The following is a 24,708-nucleotide window of genomic DNA, read 5'->3' as shown; positions in this document are numbered from 1 at the left end:
CTTTTGTGGAGGCAAGGTGGCCTTTAATTTCTGACTGGAAACAACTATTTTTCTAATGCATCAGGAAGCAAAAGCTGGTAAGGCAAAAACCATGTTTTTTATGGTTTTAGTCATTAAGTTTTTGTAGGTCTTATCAGTCTTGCACCAAACTGTACTGTGGCTGTCTTTGCCTTAATTCCCATACTTATGCTTAAATACTATTACAGAATCACAGAATGTCTTTGGTTGGAAGAGACCTCCAAGATCATCTAGTATTCTTTGAAAAGAAAATAAAAACTAAACATAGACAAGTTTTAGTAGTACCGAAAAAGCTTAACACTGCTGTAAAGGTGTGTAACATCTGTGGCTGTAGGTGGCAAGGTCCTGGTAACACTGATCCTCCTTATGTCACTGGGTGCATGTGTCTTTCCTGGCTACATAATAGTGACCATGTAATAAGACCAGAGAGTGGAAAAGGGGATCTGACAGTGACAGTGACTGTGTGCTCCATTATTCAGAGTAGGAAGTTGCTCTTTGGGACCTCACTATGTCAATTTTCCTAATCAGAGATATTTTTTGGGTTGTTTCCATGCCTTACTTGCTCTTAGGTGCAGTTCAACAGGATTGTCTGACAGATTTTTGGCCATTTGTATTTTGAGTTTTACCAGGTGAGCTAAGAGCACTGATTTCTGGTGCTGGAGTCCTGTGAGAACATGCCTGCTGTTATCAAACAACCTGATTGTGAGAAGTTTGCTATTAACTATGCTATTGAGATTTCTCTCTGGAGTTTTCTTGCATATTATGAAGCTCTGACTCATTTTGCTGCCTCACGTAGAACAAACAAAAGAAATTATGAAATGATAAAGTAATCATCAGTGCTCTCTTGGGAAATCTCATTTCAGAGGAGCACAGCATCTGCAAAATAACACCTACTTTTCATTTTCCTTCAAGAAGCTGTATCTCGGTTGACAAAATTAATGAAGATACTTGGAACAGTGGTTTCAGAGCCACCAGATGCTTTCATCTGATAGACCAGAAAGGAATCTCAAAGCAGTGCTTTTTAAAACCACCACATCAGGGCTCGCAAGGTTTGTGGAGCCTGCAATGCAGTATTTTCAACCTGTGAATATTAATTAGTTTGTGAGGTGATAAAAGTCTATCTACCTTCACTAATAGTGAGTTACTGTATCAAGATGTGTAGAACAAAGGCACATTTTTTCAGAATTCACAGGGCTGAGGACTTCTGATGCAAATTGCTATTTCAGGTATTTTATAGAAAGGTGTAATTCCATTGCCACTGAAATGGAAAGATTTGCTCTCAAATTCAGTGGGAGCTGACCCTTGCCCAGGGGTGCTTTAATGTCACGTATCATACATTTGCATGTGGCTCTGTGCTGCTTGGATATTTCAGTGACTTGTGACCTGTTAATAACCTAGACTGAGGGAGATCCATGCTAAAATTATTCCTTTGAATGAATTGTCAGAATTCAAACCAGCACATATGGCAAAATATTTGCATCATGCTTTACTGCTTTGACTTTCTCTTTTATGTTTTCCTGAGCAGTGGTTGCTGGTGACTCATGACGTAAATCAACCACAATAGATCTTACAGTGGTTTAGTGTACCAGTTGTAAAACTGCACAGCAGTACAGTTATAAACACAGTGTTTGAGCAAAGCCCGTCCCTGACATGCTATTTGTGATGTGCTAGTTAGTGAGAAAATGGCACCTGTAGTAGTGAGGATAGGCCTTTTACTGGACATGAGGACAGTTAACAGGGTTCTGAGCCTTTCATCTGCATTGTGCTGCTTCTGAAACATCAGAAATTCTTCAATAACTGAAAATTGTTATTGTATGGGTACCTGTTCATCTGGACCACGATGAACAATTGAGTTTCTATGAGTATGTACCTCCCATTTTCACCACAAGCTACAAGGCTATACTAGCCCTCAGGCCAAAGATGATACGAATTGGAAAGCTAATTTCTATACCTTCATGTTACTTCTTAGAGTACCTGGGATCCTCTCAGAGGAGACTAGTATGCATAAAAGGGGAACTTCCCTCCTCTTTCTGCTGCATGGTTACAGATACTGCTCTTCAGATCCAAGAGGGAGAGATTCCCTGGCCCCGGTTCAATCTCCTTTCCTGTATGGCAGTGTTGTTCATGTAATGCCTTGCTCTGTGGAAAGCCAACACCTTCTCTCATCTCTATGCTTCCCATTCTAGCACAGAAAGAAGCAGAAAAAAGTCACTTCTGAAATGCATTAGGTTTCTACCGTGTTAGGTAGGATGATAAAATGCGTTGTTATGATGTGTTAGCATGGTACTTTTTACTGAAAAGTATGAAGATGTACATGTGTATATTTTCTTGAGGGATACAACATTAAGCTGCTACTACTTTCAGAACTTTCTATTGTTTTGTAAGTATGTTTAATCCACTGGTTACTCACCTGGTGCCTGTCTGACCCCTCCTTTGATATGTAGCTTTGATCGTGAACCAAAAGGAAGGATTTGCTTTTCCTTAGAGCATCAAACATTGTCCTAAATCAGAGACAGATTAGTGGGCTGGGTGCTGCTGCACTCTTGCTATTTCTCAGCAGCTATCACATATCGCCCTGGTGGGTCTGTTAATGTGCTCAGTATTTAGTTGATTAATAGGTTTAGTTTCAAAAAGAAGTTTTGCTTTGGATCAAATCAGTGTAAAAGCAACCTCGTTCATTGAATTCATAAAATGAATTCAGTCTGCCCACTCAGGCACCTTTACCTTCTAAATTCTTGAATATCTCCAGGACCTTAAAACGATTATTCTTTTCTTATGGTACTTTGATCCAGTTCTAAAAGCCTCCAGTTCCCTGCAGAAAGCTGGTAGAGGCACGTGAGTTTGGTGGATGTAATTTGCATAATGCAATGTGTACTGGTGAGGCAAGTGAGTATTTTTAGAGAACTACTGTTTGGATTTAATGTGGCTGCAAGTAGATGGATTCTAAGCTCCAGATGGTCCCTTTCAATCTGAATTTCTTATGATCCTCTGTGTCTGAATGCCCTGAACATCACTGCTGCTGATGGAAAATCCTGTACTGACATCAGAAGTCCTTTGACTTAAGTGGAGTTACAACAGCTTATAGCAGTTGAGACTCTCTGCCTTCTCAAGTATTCACACATGAAGCCTTTGGGTGTCTTAACTTTCACACAAAAAATATGATAAAAGCTCCAAAGCAGTCAGTTATATTTTGCAGCTGACTTTTCCATATGGTGTGGCTGTATGTGAGAAAATGTGACTGCAAGCTGATATCCCTGAAGTTTCCAATGCTTAAATAAATACTTTGGAGGATATTGGGAACTAATACATGTGGAGCATTTCCAGAATCTTCAGGATACTTAAGGTGTCCTGACCAACAGCTTTTGAGCAATAAAGTATGTCCTATAGTGTAGCACAGATTTTATTGCAAATCCTAGGAGCTGTGAAATCCAATTTGTCATACAGTGAAAGATAAGGTAAAGCAGCAGGGTCTTTCCAAGTTTTTCAAGGGCAGTTGGTATAATATAAAGAAAGATCATTTTAGTGTATTTGCCAAAGAAGCACCTGAGACTTCACAGCAGACTGCAAGATGCGTCATCCAAGCTCAACAAAATAACTAATGCTATTGGGTTTTAGTTGGTATTTGCTTGAAAAAATTAAAATGTTGAAGTACTTGGAGAACTGTTAGCAAACGTAGTGAGCCATTTATGTATGGGCATGGGTTTTCTCGCCTCATTTGAGTGGTTTCAGGTGGAGGTGCACCATTCTTGATTATACTTTTTTGTGTTTCAGGTTAGGACATTGATCAGGCTGACTTAAACTGTTCATTCTTTAATATATACCTGTCTGTCTTTGACTGGAATTCTTACCTGTACAGGTGACTGATAAAATAAACCCAGAAATTTTAGCCTAGACAGTACACTATGCATAGCATCTTGTCTAGGCCATCTTTTCTGTATGAGCCTGTACATGTTTATAACGTGTGACACTATTCATCAGAGAGCTCCTGAAATTGCATTTTGTTGTTAAGTTTGATATCCTGTATGTTCTAAGGCATAAAATATAACTGAAATATGTTTTCACTTCCTTGCTTTTTTTGTTTATTTTCTTTTCTAGGCAGAGGGTTCCAGGCTCCAGAGAGAACTGAGAGGATATTTAGCAGCCATCAAAGGTGCCTTTTAAGTTTTACATCATGTTTTCGTAAAGCAAACTTCTGTTAAAAATTGAAACAAGTAGGCTTGTTAAAGGTATACAAAGATAAATAAAAATAATATTGCTTTTGTCATTAGTAGTTTTGCTATAGATCTGGCACAGGCTTTTTAACCTGTTGCTAGGGATTCTGCACCTTCAGTGTCAACTCGTGTGTACAGTCTTGTATGCATGTCTCATCCTTAGCTGGCTTTTGTGTGCAGGACTGCTGTCCAGATTCTCATACTGCATGAATTTTGAGCACCCACAAAATCTCCATGTCTTGTTACTCATCTTTGAAAATGCTAGAATTTGAAATACGCCATGCAAGGCAAGGGATTGCTTGATCTCCACAACTTTAGTATTCCCCAGTATTACTGGTTAGATGATTACCTCCTCCCCCCAAAACCATGCTTCCAGCTATTACGTGTTTCTGACTGCTCAGACCTGAAATGGGATCTCTTTTGATACTACATTGAAAATCCAAGTAGCAGAAGCTCACTGGTCAGTGCTTAAATGTCAGACATTAAGTAACCAGGTATATAAATCCTACTGAACATTTGTAAATCCAACAAACTCAGCTTGGCACCATATGCAGAGTGTTCTTTTTCTAATCCTGTGTCTCTTTGGAGGAGCTGAAGGCCAAGTGCTGAAGGAAGGGAATAGGAGTTGGTGAATGACAGAAAGACTGTCTGGCTTCTTGAGATAAATATATATATGTAATCAATATATATGTATGTGTATATATTTTTAACATGGCTTCAGTCCAGTAGGGAAAAAATTGCAAACCAGTATTAATTAACATCCCTGGAAATCACTGTGTCATAATAAAGCACCAGCAACTATTGAAATGCAAGGAAGAAAGCCCCTTTTGATGGGAATGGTCAAATGGAGAGTAAAGCAGTAAATCAATGTCTGTGACTCTCTATTATTTGCTGGATGAGCTGGGCAAGGAAAACCCTGTACCACATGAAAGATATTTTACCCTGAAGGGATTTGCACAATGTCTTTTGTTCTTGGAGGAAATTTCAGCAATGGCCATTTTTGGGACCCATTGGATGTTTGATTTTACATTCTTATTTGTTGGACATCCCTTCCCCACACCCATTGTCAGATGGATACTTGACAGCAGTGTGAGGAGGCTGTTTGTTGGCCAGATGGCTTTTTTGTCATGTAGGCTGACTGTTTACATGCTGCTTTGATTCATGTGTTGGTGACAATAATCCTCCTCTCCATGTTTAAGTTTTTTCCCCTCTTTCTCTCTCTTCCTTTCCTAGTACTTTTGCATTCATGGACCTTCTGGTGGTTTACTGCTAGTGGGCTATTCTTTGCACCAAGTTATCTTTTTAACTTGGCATGAAATTTTTCACTGTGAAACTTCTGCCTTTCTTGCCATGCTTTTCTCTTCGGCATGTTCTCTTGTTGCAGCATGGAAGTCCATATTTGAAAAAAGATTGGACTGACATTCTTACTGAGAATGGAAAGTGTTTGCTAACACCTCAGTATCTTCTTCATGTGTTGACAAAAACCTAGTCATAAGCAACTTGCAAAAACCTTAAAAATGCTATTCTCCAAAGCCAATGAGCCAGCAGTGGGCATCACTGGCACATGTGTTGGCACACCTTCATGCTGTGGAGTGGGAGGACAGCCCAAGACAGTAGTTCACAAACACAGCACTGGGTAGGTCTTCCCCAGAGCTGACTATCTCAGCAGTGGCAAGGGCCCTACCAGAATCTGGATGGCAGATGCAGATCCAGCAACTGCTACAGCCTTTTTTTTCCTATTATTTGAAGGACTGTCATTCGTGAAACACTTTGGGGTTGCTATGCACAAATGCACGGGAACCCCAGAATTTAGGCACTGGAGTGGGATTTCTGAATCTAGGATATCTGAGCCTTGGAGGCATGCCATCATCAGGGGATCATTTTTCAGGGAAAAAGGTCAATCATATCATTAAAAATTAATGCACTTGACATTCTTGTACTCTTGCAGGTGGGAGAAAAGCAGTTAGTTTTAAAAGGTTTCAGGAATGGCAAGACAGCTAACATTTTATGAAGCTGGTATGTTGTCAACTCCAGTAATAAGTTTCATTTTGCTGAAAGACTTTCAAGTGACTGGATATTAGAAGTTTGAAGTACAAGATCTAGGCATGATTTAAGCAAGGAATGGCCAACTGCGCCTTGTTATGACCCTCTCTCCCTTTATTTTAATAGACTTGACAGTTTGAGGTTTAGTAACCCACATTCCTAAAACAAGAACTTTTGCTGTATGCAGGCACCTCATCTCACTCAGAGGTGCTTCTTGGTCTTAGCTGGATCTTGATCTTTGCTGCTGGTTACTCAAGGAATCTGAAGAACCATGTCATAGAGCTGTTGAGTTTGTGAATGGTTTTTATGTACTGTTTTATTTCACCTGCATGGTAGTTTAATGTCTGTTGTGTATCAGTGGTGTTTGTACTGACAAGACTGTGTACTATCCCCCATAGCTGTAATTGGCTCATGCCTCAGTCTTCTGTCTCTTCCAGTCTCCTTGGCAACAAGTATCTGGGTTCTCTACTTCACTGCTTATTTTTTTAAGCTTTTTGGAGCTGTAGGTAACTTGAACGGTTTTATGGGCCAACTGTTAGAGAAACCCTAAACCATCCTCCCGTTGTCTACCCTGAGCTCTTTGCAAGTACCACTGCAGATGGTGAGGTACAGACCTGGATCTACAGGCAGGTGGCAAGATGGCAGAGGTGAAATCATGAGAAAGAAGTTCCATGCTTTTCAGGTGGCTTCACATAGTAAGAAATAATAACTGGTCTACAGAAAGGGAAAGGGGAGCTTTGAAGGGGTGTAATCAGTTTTGCTGCCCAAGTTGTCAGACTGAGAGAACTGCACATACCCTCCAGACGCACAAATCTTAAAATCAATCATGTAATTTCTTAGAAGCAATAAAACTATTTATCATCATTCTGCAAAATTTTGTAATGAATCATGAAACGATTAAATTGTTTCAGTGGAAACTCTAATGGGTAACTAGCAGTAACAGATACAACCCTGATGGCAGGATAGGTTGTTTCCCGGGACAACCACACTGGAAGCTTTCTTCCTCACTCAAATACTCAAGTATTAACAGCCAGACCAAGGTGCCTCACTCCATCAGGGAAATGGAATTTTCTCCATGATTCAGCCTAGGTTTTCTTGTCAGGGAGTGAGGAGACTCCACAGTATTATGTGTTGTGCAGCTGTCATGGAGTCCCCAGCCGCACTAAATCTCCATAGGAGTCTGAGTACATTGGAACTCTGAGGGAAAAGAGTCACCTACCTCTGCCCTCTCTAGGGTGATTAATGGGAATGTCTCTGAACACCATCCCCAGGATCCCTACAATGTGGGGGCTTCTAGGAGTCCTTTTGGGTTCCAGGGGCAGGAGCCTTTCCCAGAGAAAGAGGTGATTTCATGCAAGAGCCTGAATTCAGTAACTGGATTATTTAGCATCATTTTTTCCTAAGCAATTCAATTATTTTGGCATTTGTAGTTATTAAATAAGTGACCCAATTACCAAGAAGTGGTACTAAATGAAACAATTGACATTAAATATCAATTTCTAACTGTTCATGAGCATTAAAAATTCTTTTCACATTTCTTAGTAGTTTAATTACTTGCTTTAAACAATTTGTCTTTCTCAATGATAGCAGTTAAAAACAGCACAGAGACAGCCTGCAGTCTATGGCTGACACTAATCCTCTTAACTTTAGTGCTGAATTATGCATAAAAGGTATTAGTGCATAAGAAAGAATCCTATGTGAAAACCTGCTAAATAAAAAATCATTGGACATTGTAATTTAATGCTCACAGGCGTGAAAATAATGGAAGGCCACTGGATGGGTACTTACCTATGCAGTCATTCAGGGTATTGCAGTAAACCTAGTAATATGTAGTAAGTTTGTATATATATGAACCTGCTATGTATATACTGTAGATGCAGGAGGAGGGGAGTAGGATGGGTGATCTTGGTGTGTAGAAATTTCAGACAGAAGCCCCTGATGGAGGAAGCCAAGTACCGTAGTGCTCACTTGCCTCACGCTGCAGCTGGATTAGATTGTTTCTTGTTTTTTACAGGAGTGTGGTGGCATGGAGGATTACCAGATTCTCAGAACTGAAAAAAATTGTAATAGTTGGTGCAACTTTGACATGACTCAAGCTTGTGATATTAAGTGTCTTTTACTTATTTGCTTAAACAGATACATGCCTGAGTCCTGTAGTTCTCTAAAAAAAAGCCTGCATAGGGAAAGGCTGGTCTGTGTCCGAGCTGAATGCAAGCTGTAGGAGGGATTAGCCAGCAGCTGTGATAGCCTGCCTGCTGCAGGAATGTACATGGAAGGTTTAGCACACAGCATGCTTAAGGGCAGAAGCTCAGGTATCAGAAAGGATCAAGCGTGAGCAGGGATGAGCAAACCAGCTTTCTGGTCTGTGTGTTTGCCCTGAGTGGACAGAAACATCCTTCTTAGGCACGGCAGTACCATGCTGGTTTGGCCTTACCTCCTGAGTTGTTTAATTTGTAGTGACATTAAAGATTTTACACGAGTCCTGACTGGAAAAATGTGTGAAGATCATCTGTAGTTTACAGTCACCTGGCATATTCTAGGCAAAAAAAGCCCCTTCATTCAAGAGCCCTATCTTAGCTAGTGATAGATCATCCTAAGAATTAACCACAAAGGAGAAGAGTAAGAAATGTGGCTTAAGTTTTTTGTACTATACCAATTCTCTTAGCTGAGCTCTGCCATTAAAAAGTACCCCCAAGACAATCCCTGAAGAGGTCAGTTATGCTGCTTGGGCACAGCACCTTTGGATTTAAGGGTGAAAGCTTGTACCTTCTGAACACCAGGGGTTCCTTTGTACTTGTTCTTCCCCTTTCCCATGCCGTGCTTTCCCTTGAACCCAAGGTCTGAGAAGAGCCATCTGCTTTCAGCTTTTTTAGTATCTTTTTTCCTATCCTACCCATTCCATAGGCCACCATTTTTAGATTAGGAAATGTGCTTTATTGCATCAATTTTCCTGTTGTATCTAGAGTGTGTGTTTTGAAGTACATGGTGGAATGGCTAGTGACTAGGTAAAGTCTGCCCTTCTAGACATTCAAGTGAATTCTCTTCTTCCACTCCTAAACATTTACCTGTGTGGAAAACAGTAATATCAATGTTATTTCTAAATTCAGCTACTGAGCAGTTAAATTTGAAGATCACAGTAGAGATATTTTCAAGGCAGCACAGGTGTGCTGCAGCAAACAGACTTTGGATGGAGAAAAAGTAGTGGTTTCCCTTAAAAAATAATGTTAAATAAAAACATTAGCAGTGCTTTTCAGATTTTGCAATGAACTTGAGATAAAGTAATTTTAAAATTACTGTTTCTGAACTGAATCTTCATACGTTAGGTGAGATCAGTTTGGTTTCACTGGATTCAGAGCCATGTTCAGGATCTAATGTATTTGTGTTCCATCAAAATGAAAAGGCAAACCCCAATGCCTTCACTGAGGGCAGTAATTTATTGACTAGGGTCCAACTGATCTCACTGAAGATAGATTTAGGTTCTTTCATATAATATTGTTGAAGCTACTTTACACTTTAGCCAGTTCCTCTGTATATTATAGTGTGAAAACTATCATTAGACCCTGTTCTTATTTCACCTGTGGTAGCAAGAGCTCCAAAAGTGACTGATGCAGTTTATCTCAGTGTATTTCTCTGTAGACACTACATATAAATATGGATTAATCCTTCTGCAAGGGAGATTTCTTGTTAATCTGGGGGAGCTGGGTGAACATAAAGGTTTTGTTTCAGCTCTTGAAATTCTATTCTAAACATGCCAGAGGGACTAGTAGAGTGTATGCATCAGGTCAAAATAAAGATATTTAGCAATTGTTTATTGTAATTTGCAGTTATATGTTCCTCCTGTCAATTACAGGGATGCAGGATGCCTCAAAGAAGCTTACAGAGTCTCTTCATGAAGTGTATGAGCCAGATTGGTACGGACGAGAAGATGTGAAAATGATTGGAGAGGTAAGAGGTGTGGAAAGAGGAGAAAAATATTTTGGCTGCAAACGGATTCCTCTGAGCCGTCGAGGGGAAGTGTGGACCCAAAATTTCACTGAATTCTTGGTTGTATGTTAAAACCTGTTTTTCGAGCAAAAAGGTTACTGGTCTTGTGGAATGCACCTCCTGCTGCCCAGGTGCTGCATTTGCAATGTCTGTTTTAGGAACGGGCACACGCAAGTTCCCGCTGATGCCAGCATCAGTGTGAGCAGAATTGGCCCCGGTAGCAACTGATTGACATGTTTGTACAAGGCATCTTACTTGCAGTTTCGCAGTCAAGATTCTCAGTTCAATTGAATGTTGAAAATTGTCAAATCTGGTTGTCTTGGTGTGCTTTATAAGAACTGTCCAGGCAGTGGTGCTAAACAGGATACCTGGTGGGATGCTCATCTTTCGCTGACAAAGCATTGAATTTAAGGCCAAATTAGGCTGCAGAGCACTATTCATTTTAGTCTTTCTGAGGTTCCTTCAGTGATTGGAATAAAAGAGGCTTTTTTAGAGGACATTGCAGGAGCTTAACTTGAGGTGCTCCGAATTGCCTGCTTAGAGTAAATAGCCTTAGTTCTGGAGGAAGTTTGTCAGCAAGGTCGTGACAAGAAAGTTCAAGCTGTTATCAGTGCAGCTTTTAACTACCTGGTGTCTAGTGCACAAAGCCTCCTGGATAATGTAATTAACAAGAAACTGAAAGACAGCATTCTTCTGAAATCTGGGTCATGATTGCATTTCTTCTCTGTGCCTGCCTTCCTTGACCCTTCCCTGCTGCTGAAGATGTGATGTGTTTTTGATTTTAAAAACACCTAACTTCTAAACTGTATAAGTTAAGATACTGTACCATTTATAAGATAACGTGGCACCTTATCTTATATCTGTAGATTATTAGATTTTACACTCAGAAATCTGTAATTGTGTACAAAAGGATGAAAATTTGGCTCTTAATTTCTGCTACATACAGGAGTAAATGTTAGGTTTGTCTTCTAAAGAGGAGACTCATGTGGACAATGTTACAAAATTTCTATTCCTGATTTTTTCCCCTATATAATCACAGAAATAGACTCGTGCATCCCTCAACCTGGAATAAAGAAGAATGATATATTTGTGCAGTCCAAATGATCATTCCAAAAAGGATTCACCAAAGTGACCTTATTCTGTCTGGTAGGAAAGATGATGGCTTAAAGCAATGTTTTTTGAGCCCATTAGCTTTCAGAAAACCTCCATGATTTTAACTTGTCAAAAATATGTACCAGCAATGTACAAAGGCAAATGCACAGGACTGGCAGTAGCCTGCTATGATTTAATGCTGTGCTGCTGTAGACCACTGTGATTAAATATTCTGATAATAAATGAGGTCTTTCTTTTAAGCGTGATTAATAGATTGTAATAATTCACTAGGGACTCTGTTAAGGTAAGAAGTGAATTAACTAAATGCTGGCATCACACAGCATTTAGAATGTGCCCTGCAGTGGCTCATGATAAAACAAACACTAGGGAATAGCTTTCTAGTCTTGCTGGTGAGGGTAACAGCTCTGCAAAGCAGTGCTCACCCCCTTTAGCCTTCCTCCTGTCAAAGGAGGGAGTTAGTGATTTTTGAAGTGTGCAAAACAAAAAAAGGGGATGAGGATATTTAGCCTGTGCTAGTGACTTGCTCAATTGAGAAGCTGGGACCTTGAGCACTGTCTCTATGTAACAGGATTTGCTTAGGGCAAGGAATTTCACCCTGCACCCCCCAGGGTCCTGGGCACATCAGCTGCATTAACATGTTCTTGAGAAAACTGCAAGGCGTGTCTCTTAGTGACTACGCCAGAGCTGCAAAGAGGACTGGGGAAAAGCACTTCAGCTTCTGAAGGGGTTGGATTTAGTTAATTCTGCCTGCTGATGTTGGCATGTTTTGTATCTGGCAGCCCAGTTCTCTAGTAGTACAAGGCTGAGTTCTTGTCTGTTCATCAGCCATTTCATCACGTGTACCTTAATGGCACAAAAAGTATGGGAAAGTATGGAAAAGTATGGAAAGACCTTTCTTAGGGTGGGTCTCCACAGCTTTTAAAAATGACCAACCGAAATAAATTTACAAATCCTTGTAAATTATAGGAAACCCACTTATTTTTTTCCATTATTTTATCTGCTCTTCTATTTTGAGTTGTAATTTTCTCTGTAAGGAAGGTTCATCAGCAGTGAACACACTAAGGTGTAAGAACTAGGGCAGCATCAGATACTGCATTGTTGGCTCTCAGGGACCTGAAATCCTGAGGAAGGGCTTGAATCCTTGAGATCTTTATTTTCATATAGCAGTTACTATTCGAAATAATGAAAACACAAAGTAGCTATTAAGCTAAATCTTCTTTTATTGTGAATTAAAACTCGCAATATCAAGGTATGTCTTTTCATTTCCCTTTTAAGTGCACTCTGATTTATTGCCATAAGAACATTTTAGAACTTCAGAAAGATTAATCTTTACCAATTAGAGTTGTATTTCTTCTAGATTTGGAGTAGAATTAAACTAATGAGTGCTTTTATCTCTTTTCTGCCTTTACAGAAATGTGATGAACTTTGGGAAGATTTCCATCAGAAACTGGTGGATGGGTCATTGTTGACCTTGGATACATATCTAGGACAATTTCCTGATATCAAAGTACAGTAATGATTTCCTATAAAGGACAATTTTTTAAATTACTGTTAAGTCATAAAATAAATAGAAAATGAGAAGCAAAGAAAAAAAAAAGGGGGGGGGAAGTGGAAGTCATTCTCTTCTGCAATGTAAATGATGTTCTGTAAGTAAATCTCTGATATTAGGCTACACTGATTTTCCAAGTGAACAAAAATATTTTTCATGCAGTAGTACTTGGAAGTAAATTAGCCTTTGTAGATAAAACTTTTATGGTTTTTTTCCTGCTCCTAATTATTTGGTATGACCCAATTTTCATCAGCTTCAACAGGGACACATTAAGCCTCTCAGCTCTTAAAATGCCAGACAAATTACAATGTGAAAAGCAGGCCTTTTGTTATTGGCTATATGTACCTGTGGGTATAGAAATATCTTTCTCTTAACTAAGCCATGGTTCCTGTCTTTTAATTAGTTATAAAAAGATTTTGTAATACATATAAGGAGAGACTGTTATGCGGATTCTAGCCTTTCCCAGATGTCTGTCTGGTGTACTGTCCAGGGAGGTGGTTGCTAAATTAAATGTGTGGGAATAAAGAATAATTACAGTTGAGAGGTTTTCTGTTTGAATGTGACTGTGTGGAAATAGCTGGAAATTCTTTGTGATTGTTTATAGTTGAGTAGGTATCATGCAGTCAGGAACTAAAGAAAAAATAATCTAAGTTGCCAACATTACTGATGTTAAGTCTCAAACTTGCTTGTAAATGAAACTGTGCCTATCCCTCTTAACATGGGGAATTTACATATAATAGATAGCTTTGTAAAGTCAGTCTTTATCAAAAGACTTTTATTTAGTTTAAGGAATTATTGCAGGTAAATTAGAATTGCTATTGTACGCTGAACTCTAGGTATCTTAGTTATGTGTCAGAGCAACTATGCTGAGAAATGTATTTTAAGAATTTTTCCAACTCTAGAAAAAAATTACATTAATAATTCATTAAATTTGCACACTATATATAAGGGGAAAAGATTGTGTTACCATGAGTTTAACAGGTTAACTTATTCTGGAGAATGAGACAAGTCTTGCATAACATTGCTTTTTCACTTCTAAGGCCTGTTAGCCCTACACCCACAAAACCCCCTTCAAAACCATCTGCAAATAGATTCTTTATTTAAAATAGGGTGATTGTTTTGTCTCTTTTACCATGTCCATGTACCTGCATGAAACAGTAGTTCAGATGTGAACAGCAGATCAGGGCGAATAAAAATATGTCAAAACCTTAAATTACAACATAGGTAGGATAGCTTTTAAAGAAGTGCTATTTGTGCTGACTTTCATTTCTACTCCTGTTACAGACTCGCATTGCAAAACGAAGCAGAAAGCTGGTAGACTATGACAGTGCAAGGCATCATCTAGAAGCCCTGCAGAGCTCCAAAAGAAAAGATGAAGGCAGAATTAACAAGGTAGCACAATGGGAAGGATGGTGGAAAAGGACCTTGGTAGCTCGGGTGGAATTTGTTTCTGTGCAGAGACTGAGCACAAGTTTCTCTTCTTTTGCCTCTCTCAGAAAGGAAACTAGTGATATTCTTAGGAGTAAATGTGTATTGGGTATTTTGGTAGATGGGGAAGGCATGCCCAGCCTCTTTCAGGAGTGGGTCCCATTTGATCCCTAAGTTTCTCTCTTGGTGAGACTTAGGGGACAGCAAGTCCTGTGTTGGCCTGTGTGCTGGGGAACTGAGTCACATCCTTTGTTAATAAAAATATAAAAAAGACTATCCAAAAGCCCCACAAAAATATGTTTGGCTGGTTTTGCTGTGACATAGCAATTGCAGAATTTACTCCCTTTCATTTTGTTTTAGGCAGAAGAAGAGTTTCAAAAAGCACAGAAAGTGTTTGAAGAGTTTAATACTGATTTACAAGAAGAGTTGCCATCTCTGTGGTCACGGTAAGCTTAGGCAGATAGTGTCTGGAAGACCTAGAAGGGGTCTAAAAGAAGGGAACCAGAGGATTTTAGTGGCTGATGGAAAATGGTTGGATGGCACCTTGAAGATCCTGTCTGCTTTCTTTTTGAAATAATAAAAGGGAAAATGTCTGAAAATTATCCACAGTTATTATTAGTGTGTTTATGCTTATTTCTTTCAGTGTATCTTGACACTTTAGATTCTTTGTTGTATCTTGTGATGTGCAAAAAAGTCTCCATTTTGTGGATACAGAACTGTGGCAGAGCACAGCAGATCATGACTGTGACCCACTGCTTCCATCACCTTTCTCAGAAACCTTGGTAGTGGATACCTGGTCCTTTCAAGGAAAAAAAAAAACAAAAAACCATGCCCCTTGTTAATAAAAAGGATCAAATGTTTCCACTATCAAAACTATTGTACAAAGCAGCCACACACTTTACTAGAAGATTTCCAGTGGTTTATTGGTAGGTCATTTTTCTGTAGAAGGTATCAAAATGAAGAACTTTACAAATGTTTAAAGATTATGGCAGTTGATGTTTCCAGGTTCCTATAAAATACTACCAAAGCAGTAGAGGAAAGACAAAATAGTATAATAAATACTTCAGAATATAGATTTCATAGTTTTGTGCTGACTCTCTGCCATGTAAAAGCATTTGATGACATAGATCATTCATTTGGGATGTGTAATCATAGGTTGTTTTTATACAGAAAATGCAGGCTAAATGAATGGAAGAAGAGAAGCAGTAGAAAAATAAGCATCTCATTAGCCTGCTATGTTCTTTAACAAATGACAGTCTGGAGTGGAAGTGTGTTGTGAGTCACTGAAGTACCCTTCGTCTTCTCTGCCTTCTAGGTTAATTCCTGCTCAATTTCAGAACAATAGAGGGTTTTCCTGCTGTGTTTCTGCCTATTTCAGTTGAAAAACTTCTTAGGAGCTCTTCAAGATACTTATTTTATGGGCTTACTAAAAGTAAAACTGCATATGAATGTTTTAGAGTTAGGACTCCTTTATTTCAATGTGTGTGTTGCCCACTAATTAGTCTCAGGGAAAGGTAGAATTTAATTTGAGCAATAGACATAATTTAGAAAGCATTTGCCTTCAGAGTGCTTTTTTTTAGTTATTGCAATTCTTCAGGAAGAAAATAATCCGTTGAGTTGACATTTTGCAGGCTTGTTCTTACACCAAAGATTTTTTTTTTCATAAAGGGTTGGAGAAATTACACGTGAAAGTTTTAAACAGGTAAAGAAGAGTTCAAAACCTAAGAAAACACCTTCTAGTTTAAATGTGTACAAAAGGTATATAATCACTCGCCCCAAGCAAGCAGATTTTTAACTGCAAGTGCAAAAATGTCTAGTCTATGTTATACATTATTTTCTCTTACATACATGTGCCTGTATTTCAGGGCTGATTTCCTAAAGGCAGACTGAGCACGGGACCTCCCACCCCAGGTCATATGGAGCTGTGTGCCTTGGAGCAGCCTCCAGATGCACCCGTATCACCTAAGTGCTGCAATGGCATCTTGGGCACAAGGGCTCACAGTGCCAGAGTGGTACCTCTCTCAGTCAATGGTTGCCCGCTGTCCAGTGGGAGGTGGGGTGCCCAGAGCACCTTGCCTTTCATGTTCTTGTGCTGAATTTGTGCCAGTCCTTTTCCAGTCTTCCCCTTCTCTAAAACCAGCTGAGCCCCCTGCTGTGGAGTAGTCTCAACAGGGTTCACTCCGTGAGGAGTGAAATGCGATGGTTCTTAACACAAACAGAAATAATCATGAGCTAACTAGTCTGAAGTTTTGCCATTCGATCCAATTATTTGCTTTGCTAACAAAATACTCCAGTATGCTGCTTGTACTCTGGGGAAAAAATAATTAATTTGCCTTGGCTCTGCCACCTCTATCTTTTATTCTCTTTTTCCCTTTCTTCATGACATCCTCTCTAGACGAGTCGGCTTCTATGTGAACACCTTCAAAAATGTATCCAGCCTTGAAGCCAAGTTTCACAAGGAAATAGCTTTAGTGAGTAAAAATGAATATCTCATGTACAAATGATTGTGTGATTTGCATAACAGAAAGCAAATGTCTTCTAATGCAGCAGTAAAAATCTAGCAGAGGCACATGTGAGAATCTGCCCTAAATCCGGATTTCTAGTGTCCTCTTTGTATTGTTTGCTCCTTGCCATTTTTTTTCCTTTTAACAGAAAGGGCAGCCCTTACAATTTTGGATTATAGTGCATTGCCAGGTATAGTACTAAATTCACTTTCCATTTTGAGAACTTTTCCATTTTTTTAAGCATACTATTGCCTTTAGTGTTTTTTCTGTGTCCAATTGCTAAGCATCTCATTGCTTTAATCAGTACAAGAAAAGCATGTCAAGCATTGTCAGCAATGCAACATTGTATCTGGGGCTGTTAAGCAAGTTGAGCAGCTTCATTGAGGGTCATTTGAATGTGCCTTGCTAAGTGGTCATGTGTTATCTGCAATATACTACTAACAGAAACAAAAATGGTATGGAAAACTCACTTGGCTGAAGTCCCACGTAACTTGGAATTAGGTTTTTGAGGGGAAAACCTGGATCTTCTTGGCTGCTCGTGTTGTTTTAAACTTTAAGTGACCTCCTTCATCAGAGACCTGACAGCTGTCAGTCACACTTAAAAACCTGTAATCTGAAAACCAGCCTATGTTTTTGAAGAACTGCTGTTATCTTTGGTTCTATGGATTTTGATACGTTTCCACTTAGGCTTTTGATATACATGGCACTGAGTATTTTGGGAAGGATCTACATGCAATTTTAAAATTATCAGATTATATATTAACAGGTGATCAGACCAGATGCATCACCTGCGTTTCTAATCATGGCTATAGTGCTTTATATAAACTCAGGCAAATGTTTTGTTTTCTCAGCTATGTCACAAGCTATATGAAGTGATGACAAAGCTGGGAGATCAACATGCAGACAAGGCCTTCACCATTCAAGGGGCACCAAGGTGAGTTTAATACTTTTTTAATGAAATGGATTACAGTAGATTGAAATTATAAAACAGTGAGACTATGAAAACACAATTATATTTACAGTGAATACATAAGTCCTGAATTCCCAGCCAATCCAAAATAATCAGAAGCAACAGAACAATGTTATAACTACTGCTAATTTGCCCTCAAGCAAGACTCAGTTTAGCAACAATTAAGACTGACCAAACAACATAACATCTGGCTCAAACATATGGCTGATATTTCTATATATGTTTTGATCTCACTTTGGAAGAACCTAGAATGAAATATTGAACCTTCTGACCTAATGCAAAATTCTGAACATGTCCAAGAATTTTGTTTTAGATTAGTTCAGTGTTAATACATGTTCAGATATATTTACACACTGCCTCTGGAGTTGTTAGCTCATCCATCATCGATGCCAGCGTCTTTTGGATGGACTCCCAGGCAGAACTAGGTTTATATAAAGGATTTGTAAAATGCTTTTATGGGATGAAAAATACTGCAGTGTTGGAAAACTTCAAGCAGTTTTTGTAATAAGCAGGTATTTTGTCCACTTGTGTCTCCTAGATTGTGTCCAGCATGCACATGCTCATTCCCACTGAATTATGCGTTCCGTCAATGAGAGAAAAAAATAATTGCTACAAATGAGTAGACAGCCATAGATTAATGTGGTGTGATCTTCTTACTTTTTAAATGCTTTTTAGAAATACATTATTTTTTTAGTTACTATGTTACTTGCTTTTGCTGTGGTGTTCACAGAGCCTTGTGTGAAAATCTGAATAGATTTTAACTTCCATTATTAGCTATGATGCTCTAAAAATCTACAAGGAGTGGGTCTTCATAAGATTTCAGCTTTCCTTTTAGATGCATAGGTAGTAGATACTAGACAAGTACAGTATCTGCTCTTTCCTTTAAATAACTATATACAAAGAAACATCCTAAAACCTTGTATGCTTTGGAGTACTCTATTCTGAAGGCAAATATTGCACCTGGGAAAGAAAATTTTTAATAACTGCTTTTTTTTTTGCTTTTTTTTTTTTATTATTTCCACAGAACGAGGTGGTGAGTGTGAGCTAAGTCTGTGCTTTCCAAAGAACAATTTTTTTCTTGTGTTAGCATTAGGAACATGTTTCTGGTGTGGTCTTCTCAATCAGGTAGTGCTTCTGCTCTCCCTGAAGATGAGTTGCTCTTTTCTTAGCGAGTACTGTGGTCATTGAGTGCTGTAGTTTCTAGTCTCCCCAAGTTATGAGCTTTCACATTTCTTGGTAGCTGAGTATGTCTCAGTGTTTGCACCAGGTCCTTTCATGGGGAGGGCAGATCCTTTCTCAGGACTTCATCAGATCTTTTCTTACTATCAGCAGAGCTCTGTTGAAGTCACTTGACTACTGCTTGTTTGTAGTTGTAGTGAGTTGTCCCTCTTAAATAATTATGGCTTTACAATAATCTTGGTTGTGTTTTATTTTATTGAAACCTTTTTGAAGTTGCTGAGCTTTTAGAAGTATTTGCATTATTCAGCATTATGCCTTGCCCTGGGGATTTTTACCTTTAGAGCCTTTTGTTCTGAGAAGTGTGTGAAATGAAGAAAATAATTCCATCTCACATTTTATGATAGTTACATGCTTTGACAGACACATTTCAAATTCAGATTCCGAAAAAATACAGGTACACTGTTTCATCAAGTTATCATGATCAGGTAAACAGATGTTTCAAAAATCAAGATCCCAAAATTCGAACTTCCTTTGACACTGTAGATAACAATTTTAATTTAATTTAATTGCCATGTTAGTTTTAGTCACTATATAACAGCTCAGTTCATCTCCTGTGTGTAGTGCCTTCTGTAGTCACTGGCATTACCTCAGGGATGCAGTTCAACTATTGCATCAAACTGTCAAGGTGGTAAGTCAGAATGATATGCATGTCCTTGCCGTTGCTTTGTTTCTGTCTAGTGATTCAGGTCCACTCCGCATTGCAAAAACACCGTCACCACCAGAGGAGGTCTCTCCCCTGCCTAGCCCTACTGCTAGTCCCAATCATATGCTGGCACCAGCATCTCCAGCACCAGCCCGGCCTAAGTCACCCACACAGGTAAGTGGAAAACCTAGCAGGAGAAACTGGCCTGTTGTGCAGTAGAAGACATCTGAGATGAGGTCTATGGTGGGTTTTTCATCTAGGCACTGACGGGGAAATGAGAGGGACGACACTGACTCTGTTGCACTCTGTTCTGTTCATTGGTTGTTCATCTCTGTATGATGAGCATGAGTGGAAACTGGGTTTTATACCAGAAGAAATGAAGAAAATTTAAGCTTCCCCTTGAACTGAGGGAACTTGTGGTGATTAAGCAAAATACTTCCTAAGAAGTTGCATAGTCTGTAAGCACCTGTATCCCAAAAGTGATAGATTAAAAACCTCATTTCTAGAATCTCCTTGTGAATAATGGTACATTATATATTTCTGCTCTTCATTCATCTTCAAATACGTGTTTACCCTGGAGAAAAATTAGCCAGTGAGTGTCACTGGTCTGGCCAACATGGATTTCCCTCTAAAACAGTAATTAATAGAGCTAGTTTAAATACTACTGTGATAATTACTGATAATTAAAGACTTACTGGTTGTTATTAACACTGGATTTAGAAGTTTGATACTGTTGGCGTCAGATGAGTAATTTCTATTCTCACCAATATTTGTGAAGTAAGAATCAGTTTCATGCATCCGTTTAATCTGTAGCATAAGAGTTATATGTGATACTTGGTGAACAAAGACTTATGTTAATGTTACTGATGATTTCAGAATTGGGATAACTTCTGTGCTGCATGCCATTTCCCTGGGGAGAGCACATCAGAAGAAGTTTAGTTTTTCATTTACTTACATATGAGCACACTTGCTTTCTCTGGTCTCCCAAAATGTGGCACCTCGCTGCCTGAATATGACTGTCTGATACAATTAATTTTAGACTTACTGGTGCCCATGGTGTCAAGTCACTAGACCACCTTAATTCCACCTTTTTTGTGGAATTTTTTTTTTCTTGATATTTTGATAGATTTTAGAATTCCCCAGTACTATTTGGTATTATTCCAAGCAATTAGTTTGTCATAGTTACGTGAATCTTTGGAGACCTGAGGGGATTAGCAACCTCAGCACCTTTGAGGTGCTGTGGTTCCCAGACATGATGTACTCTTAGCATTAAGAAGTCTTGAAAGGTAGCAACAGGTGAGCAGGGGCAAAATCCTGAAGCTGAATGGGAGTGAGCTTATTAAGCCAGAGTGCTGCAGAGGCCTGCTTCTGTGTAGCATCGCCCTTCCAACTATGAGCTGCATGGGAAAGAAAGTGTCTTGCACTCTCTGCCCATCACAACACCAAAAAAATCAGCCAAGAAGAGCTTTTTTTTGAAATCTTAAACTTTGACTTGGAATGAGTTTGAAACATAGAGTTGTTTTGCTTTTCCCACAGTGTTTATTTCAAGGCATTTGGTAGTGAACAGCCAAACAGTTCCTTTCAGCGCATGGCTTGTTCCCACATTTAAGGTGAAGCAGCAGAGATAACCTAACACAAGTTGTTTAGGCCTAGCTTAAAGCTTTTTCTTTTATCCCTGAACTGTGACATTTTTGCTGTCTGCCTAGCTGAGGAAAGGTCCGCCAGTTCCACCGCTGCCTAAGCTCACGCCCACGAAGGAGCTGCAACAGGAGAACATCATTAACTTATTTGATGACAACTTTGTTCCAGAAATCAATGTGACAACCCCATCACAGGTAAGCTTCAGAGTATGGTGTAGGGGTCCAACATTGCAGTCACCCTAAGTTCTCCAAGATAGTGGTCCTGGGGCTGATCTCCATGGGGAGGGAGGAGGAGGGTACGGACAGAAGGCAGAGACACAATTACTCTTTAATGTTATGTTGAAAAGGTCACATATGCAGTGTTTTATCTTTGAATAGTCCACACATAATTACTCAAAAGGGCCAACATTGCTAACATATTGGGAAAAAATGAGAGATTTCCTGAAAAGCCTGACTAAAAACACTGTGAAACTCTGCCACGTTTGAGATTTAACTGAATGCATTACAAGCTGAGAGTTCATCTATGATGCTTTTTTTCCTAATTCTAGCCATTTCCACTGGCACTTTACAGTGGTCCTTCATTACTTCTGTTTCTTCCATCAAAATCGTAAGAAGTATTCCTTTTTTATTTTGAGTGATTGGAAAAAAAAAGAATGGAACTTGGCTGTTTTAATCAACTTTTTGCAGGTATAAAAGGCTGCTCCAGCTAAATTATTCATTCACTTGGTTTTGACTCATGGAAACATTACTTGCACAGCAGAGAAGTGATCAAAATTACTTTTACCTCATTATTAGGAAATTATGAGATTTTTAGAGGTTTCATAAAGGAAACAAAGTCAGAGCTGTGTAAAATCTTTCTCTATCATTTGTATTCAGTTATTCAGCTTTTATGCAGTTGTGGTAACTGCTGGTTGTTCAATAATGGACTCTTTCTATTATGGTAATTACAACTCTGAAATCTAAGCCTGTGTCTGATAGACACAGGAGGAATATGCAGATCTGAAGCTTAGGCAGAATGTTTGTGAATTTTTGTTTTATTGTGATCATTTGACAACATGCAGAATGTAGGCAAAGCAATGGAAAACAAAATTATTTTAGAGAATTAGAACATGTGATACATTGCTTTCTTGTGGAGGGGAGAAGAAAGCATTGCTGTCCATAGGGATCTATTTGGAAAAGAAAAGAGTTATTTATAGTTAAGTCCCCATGCAATTAAAGAACTAATGGCAGTTCCCAGTATGCAGCTGGTGCTGGGCCCTCCTGCTGAAAGGCAATTGCAGGACTGTTGCATCACTGTGCTCTGTCTTCATGGTAGTTACCACTCTGACAGCATGAGCCTTGACATCGGTGGTATGTGTTGGTTTCCTGTGCTGGAGGAGGCCCCCTGCATTAAATGCTGTATTCACCCAACATTTTCCTGTCAGACCAGCCAGGGAAGCAGAAATTGAACCAATTTGTTTTTCCATTAAGAGCTGACACTGGAATGGGGCTTTAAATTAGTGTAAGTCACATTTCCAGAATTTTTATGGCCTTTCCACAAGGTAGGTATAAAAATGGAATGGCATAATAAAGGTGGGACCTGCTCCTGAGAACTGAAATCTTTCCCTTGTCCCCCAAGGAAAAATTCATTTCCTTTCCTTGAGTGATTTATGTCCCTCCCTCCTTCACAGCCACTGACCTGGGAATGACCTAAGCTATTCCTTGACCACCTTCTCATGAATCAGCTGCATTTCTTACTCCATAGAACCCACCCCCATCACTACAAGCATCCTTGCTGTATCTGAGATCTCCAAGTATGTACAGGCATGAGTGTGGTACACAATATAATATAACCTTTATAATAATAAATAAACTATATATAGGTTTTATATACTTCTGTAAGAGAACCAGTTATTGCAAATATATTGCATGAAATCCACAGGAAACAAGGATTTATGCCTTTTGGTGCTTATGGCATCTCCTGTACTCCCAGAGCCCTTGTTGGGCAGAATGGAGGAAGCTGTCCTAAGCCTGCAGAGCCCCCTGATGGTGCAGGACTTCCCAAAGGACCAGGACTGATGTCCCTGGCACAGTCCTCACACAGAGACACAAACCAACAGGCTAATGAATAGAGCTTTGCTGTATTGATCCCATGTTTCAGAGGGGATTATGAACAGGCCAAACACTTTTCTCCTCTGAAACACAAATAACTTGTAACTGTTGTTCACCTTTCTTTACCAAGTAGTACTAATGAAATCAGTGCTGTGCAAGATGCTGAAAAACAGTTCTGCTTGATGCTGTTGATTATTTTGGCCCAGATTCAACACAGCAGCTCACACTTGCAGTTTATTCGTTGTCAATAATAGATTTAATTACTGCTGAGTAAAAGAAGGAGGTGAGAAGATGTGATATTTGAGTGACTAGATGAAAGGATAATTTATAAATTAATGTTCCTTGCTTTATTTCTTGTTTTCTTCACATCACATTGCTCCCTAGTGTTCAGTTACTAGCTTGGACATTGTAGACCTTTATAATATGCCCCATCCAGGTACTTAACATTTCTTAATGCATCTGACAGCTCTGAAGCGAAAAACCCTTATCTGCTGGGGGTATTTTTAAGACTTTCACAGACTGTGAAGAGAGGGGGGTGGCAGTTCTGGCAGTCCTCACAGGTTTATTGTGCCTTCTCCAACCCTTGTGCATGTACCTGTCCTCTGAGAGAGACAGCCTTGTTTCTGCCACAGGTGCTTCCTTCAAATGTGGCATTTATTCATGCTTCATCGTGTTACGGTGGAGTTAACACAGGATGATTGGCAGGCCTTTCTGTAACAACTTTGTCCCTTATTGAGGGATTTCCTGAGGTTCCTGTTTCCCCTAAATCTCCATCTAACCTGATATCTCAGTTATACTGTGTGTTTATTTGGGCCTTTGTGACTAAAGTTACAACACATGTTCCTTCATTTTGGTCTGAGGGTAACAGGCAATAGTAATTTTTGCAGTCAGGGATCCATACCCTGACACTACAGTTACCTTTGCTGTCACCACACATGGCTCAAGTGATTCCGATTCATTTGAGTCCATCCTCATGAAAAGCTACTTCATTCTCAGACTTCACTGAGAGTAACTTTTCCATCTCCATATGCTAACTAATGCTGTGTTGTTTCATCATGCTGCATGACCACATGAGTGCCACTGCCTCGAGGCTATACGTGATGAAATCTAAATACATTGGATGAAAGATGTGACAGGAAGAATGTAGTGCTGGTTACTGGTGGGGAGGGCTGTTTTTCATTTGGACTTCATAAAGTGTGAGACTGTAACACTGGCTTCAGTGTATCAGACCAGTTATCCAGTTATCTGTTGTCACCAGTGGTGAAAAGCAGAGGC

At 39.3% G+C, this 24,708-nt stretch overlaps 1 protein-coding gene across 1 annotated transcript in view; it reads left to right on the top strand.

The window, feature by feature from the left end:
* Positions 1–24,708, top strand: part of AMPH (amphiphysin) — a 113,729-nt gene that overhangs the window by 57,510 nt on the left and 31,511 nt on the right. The window contains exons 3-11 of the mRNA XM_051610713.1: positions 4,114–4,168; positions 10,123–10,217; positions 12,781–12,876; positions 14,203–14,310; positions 14,707–14,792; positions 16,742–16,817; positions 17,702–17,784; positions 19,738–19,876; positions 21,409–21,537. Coding sequence (XP_051466673.1) covers positions 4,114–4,168; positions 10,123–10,217; positions 12,781–12,876; positions 14,203–14,310; positions 14,707–14,792; positions 16,742–16,817; positions 17,702–17,784; positions 19,738–19,876; positions 21,409–21,537 — 867 coding nt within the window. The remainder of the gene's footprint in view (positions 1–4,113; positions 4,169–10,122; positions 10,218–12,780; positions 12,877–14,202; positions 14,311–14,706; positions 14,793–16,741; positions 16,818–17,701; positions 17,785–19,737; positions 19,877–21,408; positions 21,538–24,708) is intronic.

The sequence above is a fragment of the Apus apus genome, chromosome 2 (genome assembly GCF_020740795.1).
Source record: "Apus apus isolate bApuApu2 chromosome 2, bApuApu2.pri.cur, whole genome shotgun sequence".
NCBI classification, from domain to species: Eukaryota; Metazoa; Chordata; class Aves; order Apodiformes; family Apodidae; genus Apus; species Apus apus.
Note: the sequence above shows the minus strand (reverse complement) of the source record. Positions and strands in the feature narration are given on the sequence as shown.